Genomic DNA, 17910 nt, shown 5'->3' on the forward strand with positions numbered 1-17910 from the left:
ATGTATATTGCAAACTCTAGGGCAACCACTAAAAAAAATAAAAGAAGTTATAACTGATATGCCAAGAAAAGAGAGAAAATGAAATCAAATAAAATGCTCAATTAAAACCACAAAAGGTAGAAAAAGAATGGAAGACAAAAAGAGAAACAAAGAACAAGGACAGCAGATAGAAAACAGTAAAAATATGGTAGCTATTAATCCAACTAAATCAATAATCACTTTGAAGGTCGGTGGTCTAAATGCACCAATTAAAAGACAGAAATTTCAGAGTGGATTAAAAAATAAAAGATCCATAAACTCACTTCTTGCTTACAAGAAACTCACTTTGAATATAAAGAGACATATAGATTAAAATTATGTGAATGAAGAAAGATATAACACAATCAAAAGAAAGCAGGAGTAGCTATATTAATTTCAGACACAGAAGATTTGAGAATAATGAAAGTTATCAAAGATAAAGAGGGGAATTATACCTAAGGCACAAGCAACAAAATAAAAGATAAGTGGGACTACATCAAACTAAAAAGCTTCTACACAGCAAAAGAAACCATCAACAAAATGAGAAAACAACCAATGGAATGGGACAAGTATTTGCAAACTGTATATCCGATAAGGGGTTAATATTCAAAATATATAAAGAACACATACAACTCAATAGCAGAAAAAATAAAATAAGAAACGGAAAAGGACCTGACAGACATTTTTCCTGAATAAGATCTATAAATGGCCAACATGTACATGAAAAGATAACATCACTCCTCATTAGGGAAATGCCAGTTAAACAATGAAGTATCCCCCCAAGCCTATTAGAATGGCCATCATCAAAAAGACGAGATAACAAATGCCAACTTGGATGTAGAAAAAAGGGAATCTTTGGTACTGTTGGTGGGATTGTAAATTGGTACAGCCACTGTGGAAAACAGTATGGATGGTCCTCAAAAAATTAAAAATAGAACTACCGTACAATCCAGCAATTCCACTTCTGAGAATATATCCAAAGGAAATGAAAACACTAACTCAAAAAGGTGTCTGCACCACCATGTTCCTAGCAGCATTATTTTCAGTAGCAAAGACATAGAAACAACCTAAGTGTCCGTGGATGGGCGAATGGATAAAAGAATTTGTAGTGTATATATATATGTATATACATGCATACGAACATGCATACAATGGAATATTATTCAGCCATTAAAAAACAAGGAAATCCTATCATTTGCAACAACATGGATGAACCTTGAAGGCATTATGCTAAGCAAAACAAGACAGGGAAAGACAAATACTATATGATCTCACTGATGTGTGGAATTTAAACAAACAAACACCAAACTCAGAAAAAGGAATCAGGTTTGTGGTTATATGGATTGGGGGGAGGGGGTCGGTTAGAGGAAGGTGGTCAAAAGATACAAACTTACAGTTATAAGATAAATAAGCATCAGGGATGGAACCTACAACATGATGACTCTAGTTAACACTGCTGTATGCATTATAGGAAAGTTGTTAAGAGAGTAGATCCTAAGAATTTTCATCACAAGGAGAAAAAAAAATTTTTTTTTATTGTATCAATATGAGAGGATGGATGTTAACTAAACTTATCATGGTAATCATTTCACAATACATGTAAATCACACCATCATGCTGTACACCTTAAACTTATACAGGGATGTGTGTCCGTTATTTCTCAATAAAACTGGAAAAATAATTTTTTAAAAGAGGGGAATTACATAATAAAGAGGTCAACTCTGCAAGAAGATGTAATGATCCTACATGCAAGTGTATGCGCTTAGAAACAGACTTAAAGTAAGGGAAGCAAAAACAGCTGATCAGGAGCCTGCCCCTTTTCCCTTTTTCACCTGCCTCCTCTCTAAGGGGCGGGGCCCCAGGTGGGCCCCCGCAGCTTGGCGCGTCCTCTTGGCAACGGGAGAACGTGCAGGGAGGGGCCCAGAGGCGGGGCTTGTTGCGAGCTGCCGTGTCGCGTCTGGGTTGGGCGCGCTGGGGCGGGGCGCGCGGAGTGCGGGCCGCCAGCCCATCCTCGCCCATCCTCTCCCATCTTCTAGAAGGCGAGCAGCCTCCGGTCCTCGCCCAGCGGGAGCTTCTGGGCCGCCAATGGAGAGCCAGGAGTTTTCGGGGTCTTCTAGGCTGTCCGATGGGCATGACATGGCAGAAATATCCACTCGCTCCGAAGCCCTCCAGAAGCCCTTTGTAGTCAGGATATTTGACATGCACAACCAGCCTGGGGAGTCCGAGGAGCCGGGGTTAGCCGAGGAGGCCGGCGAGCAAGACCAGCCAGGCGAGTCAGAGGGGTGTACAGAGTCCCACCAGATCCCCAAGCCCCACAAGCCCTATGAGCTCGACCAACCCTGTGAGCCCCACAGGCCCCCCAAACCCCATGCACCTTACAAGCCTCATCCACCGCGTGAGGCCCGCAAGCCCCATAAGCCCCAGCGGCCCCATGCTCCCCGCGAGCCCCACAAGCCCCACGAAGTCGAGTTGTTTCCCAGAGCTGGCGTGATTATCTCCCCGTCTCTGCTGACCAGATTCCCGCCACGGCTTCTGCCATCTTCCCTGAGAGGTAGGTGTTGGGGGTCCCTCCGGGGGTTCTAATGGGAAGGTTTGCCTGCAAGAAACCTTTTATTTTTTTAATATAAATTTATTTATTTATTTTTGGCTGCACTGGGTCTTCGCTGCTGCACGAACTTTCTCTAGTTGCGGCGAGCGGGGCTGCTCTTCATTGCCGTGCGCGGGCTTCTCACTGCGGTGGCTTCTCTTGTTGTGGAGCACCGGCTCTAAGCACGAGGGCTCAGTAGTTGTGTCACGCGGGGTCTAGAGTGCAGGCTCAGTAGTTGTGACTCACGGGCTTAGTAGCTCCACGGCACGTGGGATCTTCCCTGACCAGGGCTTGAACCCGTGGCCCCTGCATTGGCAGGTGGATTCTTAACCACTGTGCCACCAAGGAAGTCCCCCCTCCCCCATTTTGTTTTAAAGGAGGATAACACTTGTGTCATTTACCTGCTGTTTTGCAATGCCCTGTCTTTGGACCTCAAGAATCTCTGATAGGAAATTGAGACTCTGGTGATGAAACAATCTCTTCACTCTGCTCTCTCTCCACCTGGGGACTTGCTAGCTGGCCTTGATTAGTCACTGTCACTAGCTGTCCTCGATTAATCACTGTCACTTCTTTTTGAAGCCCTTCTTAAGGCTTCTCTACAGTTAGTCATTGCAGTCCTCTGGGTTGCCACTTTGAACATACCTCTATTATAGCACTTAAGATTTTGGGTTATATCACTATCTTTTTCCTCAGCTAAGGGGAGGGATCCTTGAAGGGAGGATAGTTTTCTCAGTGTTTAGCACATGGTGGTGCTCAATAAATGCTATTACATTGTTAAAGATGTAGTAACAAAACACTCATTGAACAAAAATTCAAACAGTATGTTTACTAAGTGCTTACTATATGTTCAGTCATCACCAAGTTCACAAGCTAACAGGGCTGATGGGACTTTGGTATAAACATCCAGCTCACTTATGGCCTCTCATTGATGACTCCACCCAGAACAATTCCTTGTCCACATTGGGCTTCCAGTTCCTTGGCTGACCACGTTTCATCTCATTTTCTCCTTGACTTGTCTTTATCAGCCTTGATTCTATGGTCTGTCATGTCAGTTGCTTACTTACAACATCTTCACCTCCCCATTGGCTCTTTGGCTGTTCACCGTATTTCTCCTGGGAAAACCTCAACCCTGGTTAAGCCCACCCATCCACCCTCTGCCTACACCTGAGCATCTGACTCTTCCTGTACAAAATCACACAATCATACTGACTGCTTTTATTTCAATTTCATAACCACAGATCTCAGCTGGTCACTTGGCACTGCCTAGCAAGCCCACTTTATTCACCTAATAAATTAGTTCTCCTAATCTGTGAGATGACTAAATGCCTTCTTTACTCTACTCCAGCCTTCACACCTTTGACCCCAAACAGCTGAAGACTTTGCCTCACACTTGAGAAAATAGAAGCAATGTCATGAACTCCCTTATTTTCTTACCACTAATCTATTGCCTTACTCTAACCTGCACCCATGGATTCTGCCTTTTCTCATATTTCAGGGAAGAACTGTGCCTCTTTTTATGAGTGGCAAAAGCCTCCACTTGTGCTTTGGATTCCACTCTTGTCTCCTGAAGACCTTTGTTCCTGCAGTTATCCACTCTCTCTCCTAACAGCATCAGTCTCTCTCTTTCTAATGAATCAGACCCATGAGCATACACATGTACTCTAGAATCTTCTATCTTTTTTTTTTTAACATCTTTACTGGAGTATAATTGCTTTACAATGGTGTGTTAGTTTCTGCTTTATAACAAAGTGAATCAGTTATACATGTACATATATCCCCATATCTCTTCCCTCTTGCGTCTCCCTCCCTCCCACCCTCCCTATCCCACCCCTCTAGGTGGTCACGAAGCACCGAGCTGATCTCCCTGTGCTATGCGGCTGCTTCCCACTAGCTATCTATTTTACATTTGGTAGTGTATATATGTCCATGGCACTCTCTTACTTTGTCCCAGCTTACCCTTCCCCCTCCCCGTGTCCTCAAGTCCATTCTCTAGTAGGTCTGTGTCTTTATTCCTGTTTCACCCCTAGGTTTTTCATGACATTTTTTTTCTTAAATTCCATATATATGTGTTAGCATACGGTATTTGTCTCTCTCTTTCTGACTTACTTCACTCTGTATGACAGACTCTAGGTCCATCCACCTCGCTACAAATAACTCAATTTTGTTTCTTTTTATGGCTGAGTAATATTCCATTGTATATATATGTGCCACATCTTCTTTATCCATTCATCTGTCGATGGACACTTAGGTTGCTTCCATGTCCTGGCTATTGAAGATAGAGCTGCAATGAACATTGTGGTACATGACTCTTTTTGGACTATGGTTTTCTCAGGGTATATGCCCAGTAGTGGGATAGCTGGGTCGTATGGTAGTTCTAGTTTTAGTTTTTTAAGGAACCTCCATACTGTTCTCCATAGTGGCTGTATCAATTTACATTCCCACCAACAGTGCAAGAGGCTTCCCTTTTCTCCACACCCTCTCCAGCATGTATTGTTTGTAGATTTTTAAAATTTTTTTAATTTTATTATTATTTTTTTAAATTTTTTGCTGTATGCGGGCCTCTCACTGATGCAGCCCCTCCCGCTGCAGAGCACAGGCTCCGGACGCGCAGGCCCAGCAGCCATGGCTCACGGGCCCATCCACTCCACGGCATGTGGGATCCTCCCGGACCGGGGCATGAACCTGTGTCCCCTGCATCTGCAGGCAGACTCCCAACCACTGCGCCACCAGGGAAGCCCCTGTTTGTAGATTTTTTGATGATGGCCATTCTGACTGGTGTGAGATGATATCTCATTGTAGTTTTGATTTGCATTTCTCTAATGATTAATGATGTTGAGCAGAATCTTCTATCTTGAAATAACCCTTAACCCCATGTCTTCTTCAGACCCTTCCTTCTCGCACCATCAGCCCCATTTTTCTGCAAGTCACTGCAGAGCTTGTCAAGAGTTATCTGTACTCACTGACTCCTTTTTCTTGCTTGCCATTCTCTTCTCTACCTACCTAGTTAGGTGTCTTTCTCCTCCACTCCACTGAAACTGCTCTAGTTTACTGTCTTTCTCCCACCGCCAACCCTTTTGTCACCTTTTTGTGTGGATATTTCAGTATAGGTGATCCATTTGCCTTCTTAGTTCTTTGACCTCTTCACTTTGAATGATGGGATCCTTCACTGCATCTTAGACACCCACTGCATTAGCCTTTGATAATGTCAATTGCTGTATCATTTCCAAAATGTCTGTTTCAAGCACTCTAATCTCTAAGCACATCTATCTTTCCAGCTCACTTACTCCTCCTTGTACCCTCTCAATTCTTCAGCTTCAAAGGGACCTCTAATCCACTGATGCTATCAAGTGTTCATTATATACCACTTACTTCCTTATGTCCTTCTGTCTCTCCTTACCTTAGCCCATAGTCTACCAATGGAATCACTTCCTTGCAAGTATTAGCTCCCTTGTCTCTCCCTCTTGTCATTCTTGCTTAGTTAAATCCAATTCTTGCCTGCACTTGAAAAGATGCAAAAAAAAAAAAAAATGATGACAAGGGAAAACAAACAACTGTGTTGACTGATCTTTAAATCCATGACCTTGAACTTCAAGTGTGCTTTCATTGCTCTCAGTGATTGTGTGGCAATCATACTACATTTCCCTAATCAATTCATTTGCTAACATGGAACCTACCAAACTACCAGGATCTATACATATATACTCTGCCTTTTGTCCTGTTAATAATAGACAAGCTGTCTTTGTTCTTACCAGAGGCCATTCTCTCAACCTGTATGTTGAATCCTATTCCACCTAATTTTAAGCTCTTTGCCCCTAAAATTAGCCCCTCTCTTTCCCACATCATTTTATTTCCCTCTCCACTGGATCATTCCCATGAGCACATGAACATGCAGGAATAACTCCTATCTTGAAGAAACCAAACCTTCCCTTAACCTCATGTACCCCTCCAGATACCACTCCTATACTCTGCTCCTTTTTAGAGGAAAATTCCTCAAAATAGTTTATGAGTTATTGTCTCCATCCTCTCTTCCCATTCTCTTGAGAACCGACTTAAGCTTTTATCCCCTCTACTTAGCTGAAGTTGCTCTTGTTGAGATCACAGTGACCTCTACCTTGCCAAATTCAATGGCTAATTCTTCATCCTCATCTTACTTGTTTGATACATTCACTCCCTGTTTCTTGGAAGTCTTTCTCTACTTGACTTCTGGGATACCACTTCATTGTCATCCTACTTCACTGAATGCTCCTGACTCAGTTTCCTTTGCTAGATCATCTTTGTTTTCCCAGCCTCTAGGTTGAAGTGGGCGATGTCTCAGTTCTCTCAGATTCTTTAGAACTTTCCTTGCTCCCTGGATGATGTCATCAGTTCTGTGGCTTTAACTGTATGCTGATGACTTCCCAAATTATCTCCAGCTTCCATTTCTTTCTTGAGCTCCAGAGTTTTGTAGCCAATTGTCTCTTTAACAACCCTACTCGAATATCTAGTAGAAATGTAAAATTTAACATATCCATAACTGAACTTTTACTTCTGCCCCCAAACTTGCACTTCCTCCACTGTTCCCCATTTTAGCAAATGGCACCACAATTCATTCATCCAGGTGCTCAGGTCAAAAACCTTGGAGTCATTCTTGACACCCGTTTTTCCCTTACACTTTGCCTCCAAGCCATTAGCAAACCCTAATTCTTTTTTTTTTTTTTTTTTTGGTACACGGGGCCTCTCACTGTTGTGGACTCTCCCGTTGTGGAGCACAGGCTCCGGACGCGCAGGCTCAGTGGCCATGGCTCACAGGCCCAGCCGCTCTGCAGCATGTGGGATCTTCCCGGACCGAGGCACGAACCCCCGTCCCCTGCATTGGCAGGCGGATTCCCAACCTCTGCGCCACCAGGGAAGCCCGACAATGACCATTCTTAACATCCAAGCATTCATCACCTTTGTAAGCCACTATCATCTCTTGCTTGGTCTGCTTCAGTAGCTTCCACTCTTGCCATATTCATGCCTTCCCCACATCATTTCCACCAGTTCATGGTTCATGTGGCCGTCACAGGGATCCCTTAGAACATAAATTACACACAACTCTCCTGCTCTCACCTCTCCAGAGGGGGTTCTCATCTTGCAGAGTTTGTAGTCTAAAGTCCTAAGTAAGCTTACAAGGCCCACATGATCTGACCTGCCTCTCCAGCCTCGTGTCCCACCACTCTCCCCACTGTCTCTGCTCTCCAGCCACGTGGGCCTCCTTGCTCCCACCTCGATCATTTCACCTGCTTTTTCCTCTGCCAGGACACTCTTCCCTCAAGTATTTGTCACCTCCTTATAAAGGTGTACCGGATCACTCTGCCAAAAATACACTCTTTGGTCTGCTCATGTTTTTAAAGTCCCACACTTTTGTATTCAACTGCCTACTGGACATCTTCATTTGGATGTATCATAGGCACCTCAAATATAATATGCTTTGAGACAGAAGTCTTGACTTTCCTCCCAATCTTGTTCCTCCTTTGGTCTTCCAACTGAAGACTAAAGATTTCCCCCCCCGCCAAAATCTATTTCTCCCTGATTCTTTTTTCTTCACCCTCAAATCCAATGCATCCAATGTAAGTTCTCTTTGTTTTCTTTCCAGACCATTTCCTGAATTCATTCATTTCCTCTGCTACTTGCGGTCATTTACGGTCATCATCCCACTCATCCTGCTTACAGTCATTTCTCACCTGGATTTCTATGTTCTCCTCCTGAGTAGTCTCCCTGCTTCTGCTCTTGTTCCCTTTCAGGTCTTTACTACCTTAGCCAGAGGGGATATTTTAAAGACCAAATTGGATCACATCTTTCCCTTACTATATTATCCTTCCTGTGGTGTCCCATTGCTCTTAGGATAAACGCGAACCTTTTGTAGGGGTCTCTAGAGCTCCACGGGCTCTCTGACCTCACTCCCTACCACTCTCCCTACTGCTCACTCTGCCCCAGTCACACTGGCTTCTTTTCTCTTCCCCTAAAAGGCCAATCCCATACTTGCTCCTGCTTCAGAATCTGCATGGGTGGTTTTCTCTCCCTAGATGTTTATTGTTTTCCTAGGATCATCTCATGGTTAATTCCTGTTCAGATCTCAGCCCATGTTTTTAAAGGGTGGGAAAGCCTACCTTTTAGAGGGCCTTGCCTGTGTGTGCTGCCCCAAAATAGCCCCCCTGAAGTCCCGGTATAGAAAGTTTTCAGACTTTGCTTTAGAAAGGACTACTTTAAAGCTTCTATCTTCTGAATTTATCTTCTAGATTTTCCTTGTTAAAAATTCCAGTAAGTCTTTATGTTAATTCAATAAACAGCGAGTATATTTATATATTATTTACATAAAATAATGTAAACATTAGGCCATGTGTAGTCAGCATGTCACCATGCCCCTCTCACTCAAACATTCCTTCTTATGAAAGACGTTTACTGAGAATATACTAAGGCACTCTTCTGTGTCCTGTGAGGGTGTTGAGATGACTGAGACATGGCAGTTTTGGTTGTGTGCACATTTGAAAAATGTATATTGTAGAGTAAGTTCCATCATTCTAACACCTTACTAATGTGTCGTCACTAATCATCACTGTCACTGTTAAACTTTATTGAGCACTTACTATGTTCAGGGCATAGGCACTGAGCTGCAGATGAATAAGACGTGGATCCCATCCTTGGACTGTCAGTGTGGCTGGGGAGGCCAAACACATCCTCAACACATCCCTGGCATAGAAAGTAAAGTGGACTGGAGTATCCTATAGGACCGTCACTTCATTTTTCTGAGTTAAATGGCAGTACTGACCTCTTTTATGGCTTCTGTATTGAATCATAATTAGAAATGTCTCTTTCTACTTCTAGGTGATGAAAGAATTCACCATGGGTTTTCTTTTCTTAAACATTGAAATCTTTGATCCATTTAGAATTTATCCTGGTGTATGGTATGAGTTATAAACCCAGCTTTCTTAGTGCCTACTCAGTTGCCAGTGCTATCTTGACACAGATGAAATCGGGTGAAAATGAACATGAAACATATATTTGAAACAAGAGAAAAAGGTCACAAAAATGCAGACCGAGGGGGTGTGAGAGGAGACACAGCCTAATAGTTAGCTTGGTGATGTGATATTTTTGAGCTCTAGTTTGCATGGAGGTCCCAGTTTTTGTTGTTGTTGAACCAGATGGAAGGGCTTGCCCTCTTCCTGCCTCTGCCTTCTCACCCTCAAGCAAAACCCTTTCCCACATTCTCCTATCTCTTGCCCAAATGACCCTGAGCTAAGGCAGTGGGGAGCTGTGCCTAGGAGAGGATTGAGGAAGAATGAATAGTAGTAATGATTATATAGCTTAATCTGTCATGTCAGAGAACATCCCAATGTTTGTTTACATGGTCATACCCAGCATAGACCTGGACTGCTTTAAGACCGGTCTTCAAAACCATAGTGTACCTAAAAACAAGCACAAATTTTACTTCAGAAAGCTTTGAGAAATAACCTAGGTCTTACCGAAGTACCTTCAAGGGAATTCTACCACCTAACACAGAGCAAATCCTGCTGAAATGTTCTTGAGGCACATCTCTTCCCAAGTCCCAGTCACCATGACAGCTGTTCCCCACAAATACCTTTCCTCTTTCTCTCAAGCTGCAGCTTGCCTCTCTCTTGCCCACCTGTGCCCCCTAGTTCTGTCCTGAGAGGTGTTCCCTGCCTTTCCTTTATAGGTCAGTGGTATCCCGTTCGTACCTGAGGCTGAGCAGCTCACACATGGGCTCCTTAAGGAGGCAGGGTAGAGGGCAAGTGGAGAGTAGTCATACTTTGACATTTCATCCTTATCGTGTTACAAAACGCTTTACTTCTACATGCAGTGGGAATCCCCGTGTAGGAGTGCCTCAGTCCCCATCAGGGAACAACAGCTTTTTAATCATGCTTCCTCCCAGCAGATGGCAGCCTTCCCCATCAGATGGCTTGGAGCACAAGCCAGATCATCCCACTGTTGGCTCCAGTGGCAACAGGAGCAGTGTGGTTTGTTTGCTACGGAATAAAATACAAACATCTAAAGGGCATAACACAGCCATAACGTTCTGATTATCTCTTAAAGGGAGATGCTATTCATCATTCTGCTCAGAATCCTTTAGAGGCTCCTTCCTGTTGGCCTTATAATAAGAGCCAAACTCCTCCAGGGCTCATTGTGATCTGGCCTCACCACAAATCCTGCTCTCCTTTTCCTTGCTCCCTTCCCTCCAGCCACCCTGACTGCTGTCTTGCTGCGCCTTTCTCTTAATTTCACCTCAGGGCCTTCACACTTGCTGTTTCTTGGTCTGAAATGCTCTTCCTCTCTCATTTCCCTTTCTCCCCTCTCCTATATCTGGCCCTTTCTTGTCTTTCATTTCCACAGGTAGAGTGTCACTTCCTCCGAAGACGCTTCCCTATCTCCCTAAACTAGGTGCCCCCTTCCTTCCACGCAGTGAACGTCATGCTAGTTTATCTTCTTCCGGTGCTCACCACCATCTGAAATTGTTCACCTGCTTATTGTCTGTCTGTCCACCTGAAAGGCGAGCTGCCTGAGGGGAGGACAGGGACTTTATCTTGACCCTTCTCTAGTCCAAAGCTTAGAACGTGGAGATGAATTCCGCATAAAAGTCATTCATATGGACGTGGTCTAGATTCACCCAGTCGTCGTTATTCAGCTCACAGCAACTTAGGTCCATTGAGTGTCCTACGTATTTAACACCATCTCATTTTATCTTTAAAACAACCCTTTGGTGTAAGTGCTATTTGTGTCCCCACTTTGCAGATGAGGAAACTGAGGCAGAGAGGAGGTAAGTGACTTGTCAAAGGCCACACACACAGTAACAGAGCAGAGATTGGGCCCAGGCAGGCAATCCCACACCCTGCTCCACTTCACCACCACACTTCTACCTGTGCTAGGTGCTATGGGTGACAAGGGAAGTAGATAGTGAGGGGAAGGAGCTCAGCACAGTGCTTGGCACATTGTAAGTGCTCAATAGATATTATAGTGTTTTGTAAATAGTGGGCCTGTCTATTCTATCTATTCAACTGTGTATGTTATGTGCTGTGAGGACTACAAAATAAAGCAGTCTTTCCTCACATGTTTGCAAGCTTAGGGAAATAATATAGACATAAACATAACAAAATATGTAGAGCCCAGATGAGTGATGTGGCCTTCAGTCCAACCATAACCAGACCCTCTACATACAATTATCTCCCATTCTTGTACCACCCTGCAAAGTTTTGTTTTGTTTTGTTTTGACTGGGAAAATAATTTTATTTTGTTTGGCACAGTGGGCAGGGGTCCAGTCTTAGAACTTCTGGAATTGCATCTTGGTGCCAGCAGCCTTGGAGACCTTCACATTGAAGCATACCGTCTTGCTCAGGGGCCATCCCTCACCCACTGTATAAATGTCGCCGATCTGGATGTCCCTGAAGCAGGGGGAAAGGTGCACGGACGTGTTCTTGTGGTGCTTCTCGAAGTGGTTGTACTTTCGGATGTAGTGGAGGTAGTCTCGACAGATGACAGTGGTCCTCTGCATCTTCAACTTGGTCACTAAGCCAGACAGGATCCTCCCTCAGATGGAGAAATTACCAGAAAAAGGGCATTTCTTATCAATGTAAGTGCCCTCAGTGGCCTCCTTCGGTGTCTCGAAGCCCAGACTGATGTTCTTGTTGTATTGCGGGAGCTTCTCCTTGACAGTTTCTCCAAGCAGGACCCCTCTTCTTATTTTGAAAGACGGTCAGTTGCTTTCTGTAGACACGCTCAGTCTGAATGTCCGCCATCTTCCAAGCTGCCTGAAAAAAGGTTCTGCAGAGTATTTTTGTCCTCAATTTACAGATGAGGAATCTGAGACTCAGCATTTGTCTGTGGGCATGTAGTGGTGGGACCAGCATTCAAAGCCCTGTTAGTTTGATCCAAAGCCTGTGAAATACTGCAGTGGCTATACAGGAGAAAAGAATGGAGAATGGAGAAAAGAAGCACTGCTGTTACTCTCTAGGAAAAAGGAGCTGGGAAATATTTTAGGAACAGGGAGCGATAGTGGAGTTGTACTCAGGAAGATCTGCCCCAAGGATGGATTGGATGTTTGAAATCCTGCCCCTGCCCCCAAAGAAATGTGAATGCTTGAACACTGCTGTGCCGGAGTCACGGCTCCGCCCACATACTGGGGGTTTCAATTTGAGCACATAGTAGAAGAGGGAGCTTGATGCCACTGGAAAGGACACTAAACTAGGAGGTTAGTTCTGGTTTTGTCATAGCTGCATGTCTGTTTCCTTCCTAGTGAAATGAGAATTCTAGTGCTGAGAATCTGGATTTTAATACAGCTGCTTAATTTGATACAGCAAGATGTTGCCAAAATGAGATTACTATATATTCTTGAATATAAGGAAATTTGGAAAAACTCTGGCCAATTTGAATAGATAAACTTTTAGGAAGAAAGATAGATAGGCAAATGTTTATTTAGAAAGGTGTTAATTTAGTTATACCTATAAAATTAAAATAACATTAAAATCAATGATATAATTTAGAAATAGTTCTTATTTCTAACGTTACATTTCATGGAAAAGCAGTTTTATTCAACTTTTTCATTTGCATGCTTGACATCACGAGAGTTACCTTTTGAGTAATTTAACACTTTTTCCAGGAAAATCATTTTTATTTCTTAAGTTATTTGAGATAGAAAATTTAAGAGTTTTATTATAGAAATTTTCAAACACACCCAAAATAGAGAATGTTATAGTGTATCCCCGTATACCCATCACTTAGTTTTAATAATTATTAACATTTTGCTAATCTCATTTCATCTAGGTATTCTCTTACCAACCCTCCCTACCACACACACACACACACACACACACATTTTGGGGCCTCCTGTAGGGCAAGTTTTTTTGTTTGGTTGGTTTTTTAATTTATTTATTTTTCATACAGCAGATTCTTATTAGTTATCTATTTTACACATATTAGTGTATATATGTCAGTCCCAGTCTCCCAATTCATTCCCCCCACCCCCTGCCGTCCCCCCTTGGTGTCCATGCGTTTGTTCTCTACATCTCTGTCTCTATTTGTGCCTTGCAAACCAGTTCATCTGTACCATTTTTCTAGCTTCCACATATATGCATTAATATACGATATTTGTTTTTCTGACTTACTTCACTCTGTATGACAGTCTCTAGGTCCATCCGCGTCTCTACAAATGACCCAATTTTGTTTCTTTTTATGGCTGAGTATTTTTTTTTCTTGAAGGATAAATTTATTAATTTATTGAACAAATACTTATGGTACCAGGCATTGTACTTAACAGCACAGTTCCAGAAGCTGCCTTGTTGGTCTGATTCTGCCTTTGCTGGGGAACCTGTCATCTGCTTGTGCAACATCACTCATGGGCCTCATCAGACAAGTTGTTTTAAAGAAAATACTAGACACCATTTCATTTTGCCCATAAGTATCTTATATGTCTTTCTCATTGCTAAGGACTTTAAAAAACCCATAAATTATCATGCCATTATTTACACTTAACATTTACAATTATTCTTTAATACCGTCTAATACCCGCTAAATATTTAAGCTTCCTTAATTGTCTCAAAAGTGTATTTTTACAGTTGGTTAGTTTGAATTAGCCCTCACACAAGGGCCACACATTGTCTCTTCTCTGTTACTCCTTTTTCTTTTTTTTTTGGCCACACTGAGCGGCATGTGGGATCTTAGTTCCCAGACCATGGATGGAACCTGCACCCCCTGCAGTGGAAGCACAGAGTCTTAACCACTGGACCACCAGGGAAGTCCCTCTGTTACTCTTTAACACCTACCCTAATCCTCTCTCCCTTTTTCAAACACATTTGTTAGGAACTTTGGGTAAAATATACCATATTCTGCATTTAATTTGTTCTCTGTGACGTCTTTAACTTTCTCTTCTAGCTCCCCTTTTTTTTGCAAAGCATATAGATTAAGAGGCTTGCCTAGACTGAAAATAGTTTCAAGCAAGAATTTTTCATAGGTGGTGCCATGCTTGGGGGCATAGGTGTCAGGCTCTGACGTTTGTGGTGGTTCTAAGATTGATGAGTGAGTTCAGGTGAGGTTGGCTCAACCCCTCCATGGTAAAGTTCCCCATCCACCTTTCACCATATGGTTTCAGCAGCCAGTTTCGTTCTTTGCCTAGATTCCATTATATCATTAGGGATAAGATAGACACCTTTTGAACCTGTGTTTGATGCTGTCACTAGAAATGATGTAACAAGCCATCAGAACCCATTCATGTAATGTAACAGAACTTTAAAAAAAAATTCATTCTGTAGCTGTACTTTTATCTGCACAATACAACTACCTCATTCTTTGTGTTTCTATTTTGCTTTTTAAAATGATGTTTAATTATTTAGAGCAACATCCAATGCTTAGGATTACAAAAGCATATCCCCAAGAATAATTATTAAATCTGTTTTAAATTTCTTTACTTCGTCCCTCTTTTTAAATACTGATTTAAATTTAAATTGTAGGGAGAACTCTATAATTATTTTAGCATTAATTGAAGTTGTTTCAGGCTGATATGTTTTCATTTCTCATTTCTTTGTTGGGAAAATAAAGTAGTTGAGAAAGTGTCTCATAAGATGAGATTTATAAGAACTTGCATGCAAGGTAACCTCGTTTCTGAGGAATAATTTTTGGGAACAAAATCTTTCCTTATACTCAGTTATTTATGGTGCTCTACTGAAAACTTCTTATTTTTTAAAATTTATCATGGTTTCATGAAACGCATATATCAAGAGTAAAGTTTAAAGAAGGAAGAAAACTAAGAAAATAGGATTCTCTTCACCTTTTCATTCTCAAGTCCTATAATTTATTTTGTGTGTGTATAACACCGTTGAGACCTCACAAGAGAAGTTTCTTTCAGATTTCAATATTAGGAAAAGTTGATGTTTTTTGCTTTCAGTGGTAGAATTAGAATGTTCAGATATAACTGTACAAGGCTTTAATTATACATTCTTCCTTTTGTTTCATTTTATTTTCCTTTCTCTTCTCCCTCCACTATTTTTCTATCTCTCCTTGAATTTTTCATCTTAAAACAGATAATATCCTATTGTAGTGTATGCGTTTATGTAAGCAATCTAAAATTCATTTAGAAATGAGGGGAGGGTATAAATACATAAGGAAACCAATGAAAATACATGTGAGTACATGATCACAATTAGGTTCTCATTTCATTAATTTTCATAGGTGGAATCTTCAATAGTAAATTATTGGGTTGGCCAAAAAGTTCGTTCGGGTTTTTCCGTAAGGTGTTGGAGAAAAACCCAAATGAACTTTTTGGTCAACCCAATACTTAAACTTTACAATTACTGAAACTTAACAGTTACTTAAACTTTTTTTTATTTACAGAAATTTAAGCATTTAAAATTAATTAATCTTAATTTTTAAATTTTTAGGATTATAGCTATGATTTATTGTGTATTTACTATGTTTTGGGCACTATGCAGAGTGCTTTACACGTATTATCTTATTTAACTTTCAGACAACAACCTTTTGTGGTACATGACCGTGAGAAAACTAAGGTATGGAGAGCTTTAGTAAACTTGCTCAAGATCAGAGGTTAGAGCCAGGATTTGGTTCTAGGCAGTCTGATTCCAGAGCCAGTGGTCCTATCCATTAAACAATATTATAGTATTCCCTAAAGCTGTTTGCTTCAAAAAATACCAGTGCTTGTCCCACCCCTGAGGCTGTGACTTAACTGGGCTGGGACCCAAAATTTTTAAAAGATTTCCAGGTGATTCTAACGTGCAGACAAGTTTGGAAACCATTGTAATACTGCTTTGCTTGGGACATAGCTGACACAATGGCCACCTGAGAGCTATTCCTTCCTGCCAGTTGATGAGATAACATCAAAAATGTGTTTCTAAAATGAAGCATGAAAGCTCTACCTGTGGGAGAAATTATAGCATGAAAGGGCAAAAGGAAATAGCATAATTCATTCGTATTACCAGCATTTGTAGAGGTTATTTTAGGATTGACTCAGCGTTATATTGACTCTGACTTGTGCATATAAAGCTGGAAACCAAGCTTGGTGATGCATCAAAATCCACAAAACAAGTGCTGTATCTTTCATGAGGGACAGCATGACTGTGTACAAGGGCATTTTTGTAGACTACTCTCCCCTCTTCCTTAGGTCTGAGTCAGTTTAGCCTTAAAAGGAGAGTAATAAAAAATAGCCGAACTCAAAATTTTCATTTACTTTTTTTTTTTTTTTTTTTTTTTAAGGTCATAGCCTATCTCCTAGTGGGCTGTAAACTCCTTGTGAAGAGAAACCAACCGTATCTTATAAATTTTGTTCTCTCAACTTTGGCACCAGGCTGCACATACTAGAAACCCAATCAATACCTGAGTGCTGTGTTTCCTACAGTGCTCCTACACTGATGCACTAAAGTTGTAACTAATAATTCTACCATTCATCTACTGTCTGCATGTATTATATGCAGGGTGTTTTACATACATGTCACTAATCTTTACACACACCTACCCATTATCCTCCTATCTGAGGAGAGGAAACTGAGTCTCAGAGAAGTTAAGGAATTTGCCCAAGATTGTACAGCTGAGTAAGTAACAAAACTGGGGTTTGAGCCATGTCTGTCTGATGCCAGAGCACACCCACTTTCCTTTACCCCAAACACTCCAGAGGGTGGACTCCCAGACGTGATTAAAAACTCCCAAGGAGAAACTGTCTGGAACAATTTGTCATAATGAGGCCTATTATCATAGGCCTTTGGATAATTTGGCCTGTATGATCGCCTATATTTTCCCATAGTAAAAAAAAAAACTTCATAATTTTTTTTTAAGATTTAATTTTATTTATTTTTGGCTGCGCTGGGTCTTCGTTTCTGTGTGCGGGCTTTATCTAGTTACGGCAAGTGGGGGCTACTCTTCACTGCTGTGCGCGGGCTTCTCATCGCGGTGGCTTCTCTTGTTGCAGAGCACGGGCTCTAGGCACACAGGCTTCAGTAGTTGTGACACACGGGCTCAGTAGTTGTGGCTCACGGGCTCTAGAGTGCAGGCTCAGTAGTTGTGGCACATGGACTTAGTTGCTCCACGGCATGTGGGATCTTCCCGGACCAGGGATTAAACCCATGTCCACTGTGCCACCAGGGAAGTTGCTCTAAACATGAATTTTAATTTGCTTCCATTTTGTCTGTTTTGAATAGTTCAGGTGTATCCAGCTCTCTACTGTTAAAGATACCACCATTAACATTTTTGTGCATAAATCTTTGCCCACAATTGGAATTATTTCTTTAGGGTACATGTTTAGAAGTAGAATTGGATTAAGGAGTATAAGCATTGCT

At 41.8% G+C, this 17910-nt stretch overlaps 1 protein-coding gene and 1 pseudogene across 1 annotated transcript in view; one reads left to right on the forward strand and one right to left on the reverse strand.

Annotated features, from left to right (window-relative positions):
- The first annotated feature begins 1600 nt into the window (after nt 1-1600).
- SPMAP2L (sperm microtubule associated protein 2 like) overlaps nt 1601-17910 on the forward strand; it is a 66581-nt gene continuing 50271 nt past the window's right edge. The window contains exon 1 of the mRNA XM_022563439.2: nt 1601-2569. Within this exon, the coding sequence (XP_022419147.2) occupies nt 1765-2569 (805 nt within the window). The 5' untranslated portion in view covers nt 1601-1764. The remainder of the gene's footprint in view (nt 2570-17910) is intronic.
- On the reverse strand, nt 11855-12498 carry LOC149749154 (small ribosomal subunit protein uS17 pseudogene; annotated as a pseudogene).

This window comes from Delphinapterus leucas, chromosome 5, assembly GCF_059928025.1.
Source record: "Delphinapterus leucas isolate spDelLeu-1000000601 "Yukka" chromosome 5, BTC_Dleu_Yukka2, whole genome shotgun sequence".
In the NCBI taxonomy this organism is placed as follows: Eukaryota; Metazoa; Chordata; class Mammalia; order Artiodactyla; family Monodontidae; genus Delphinapterus; species Delphinapterus leucas.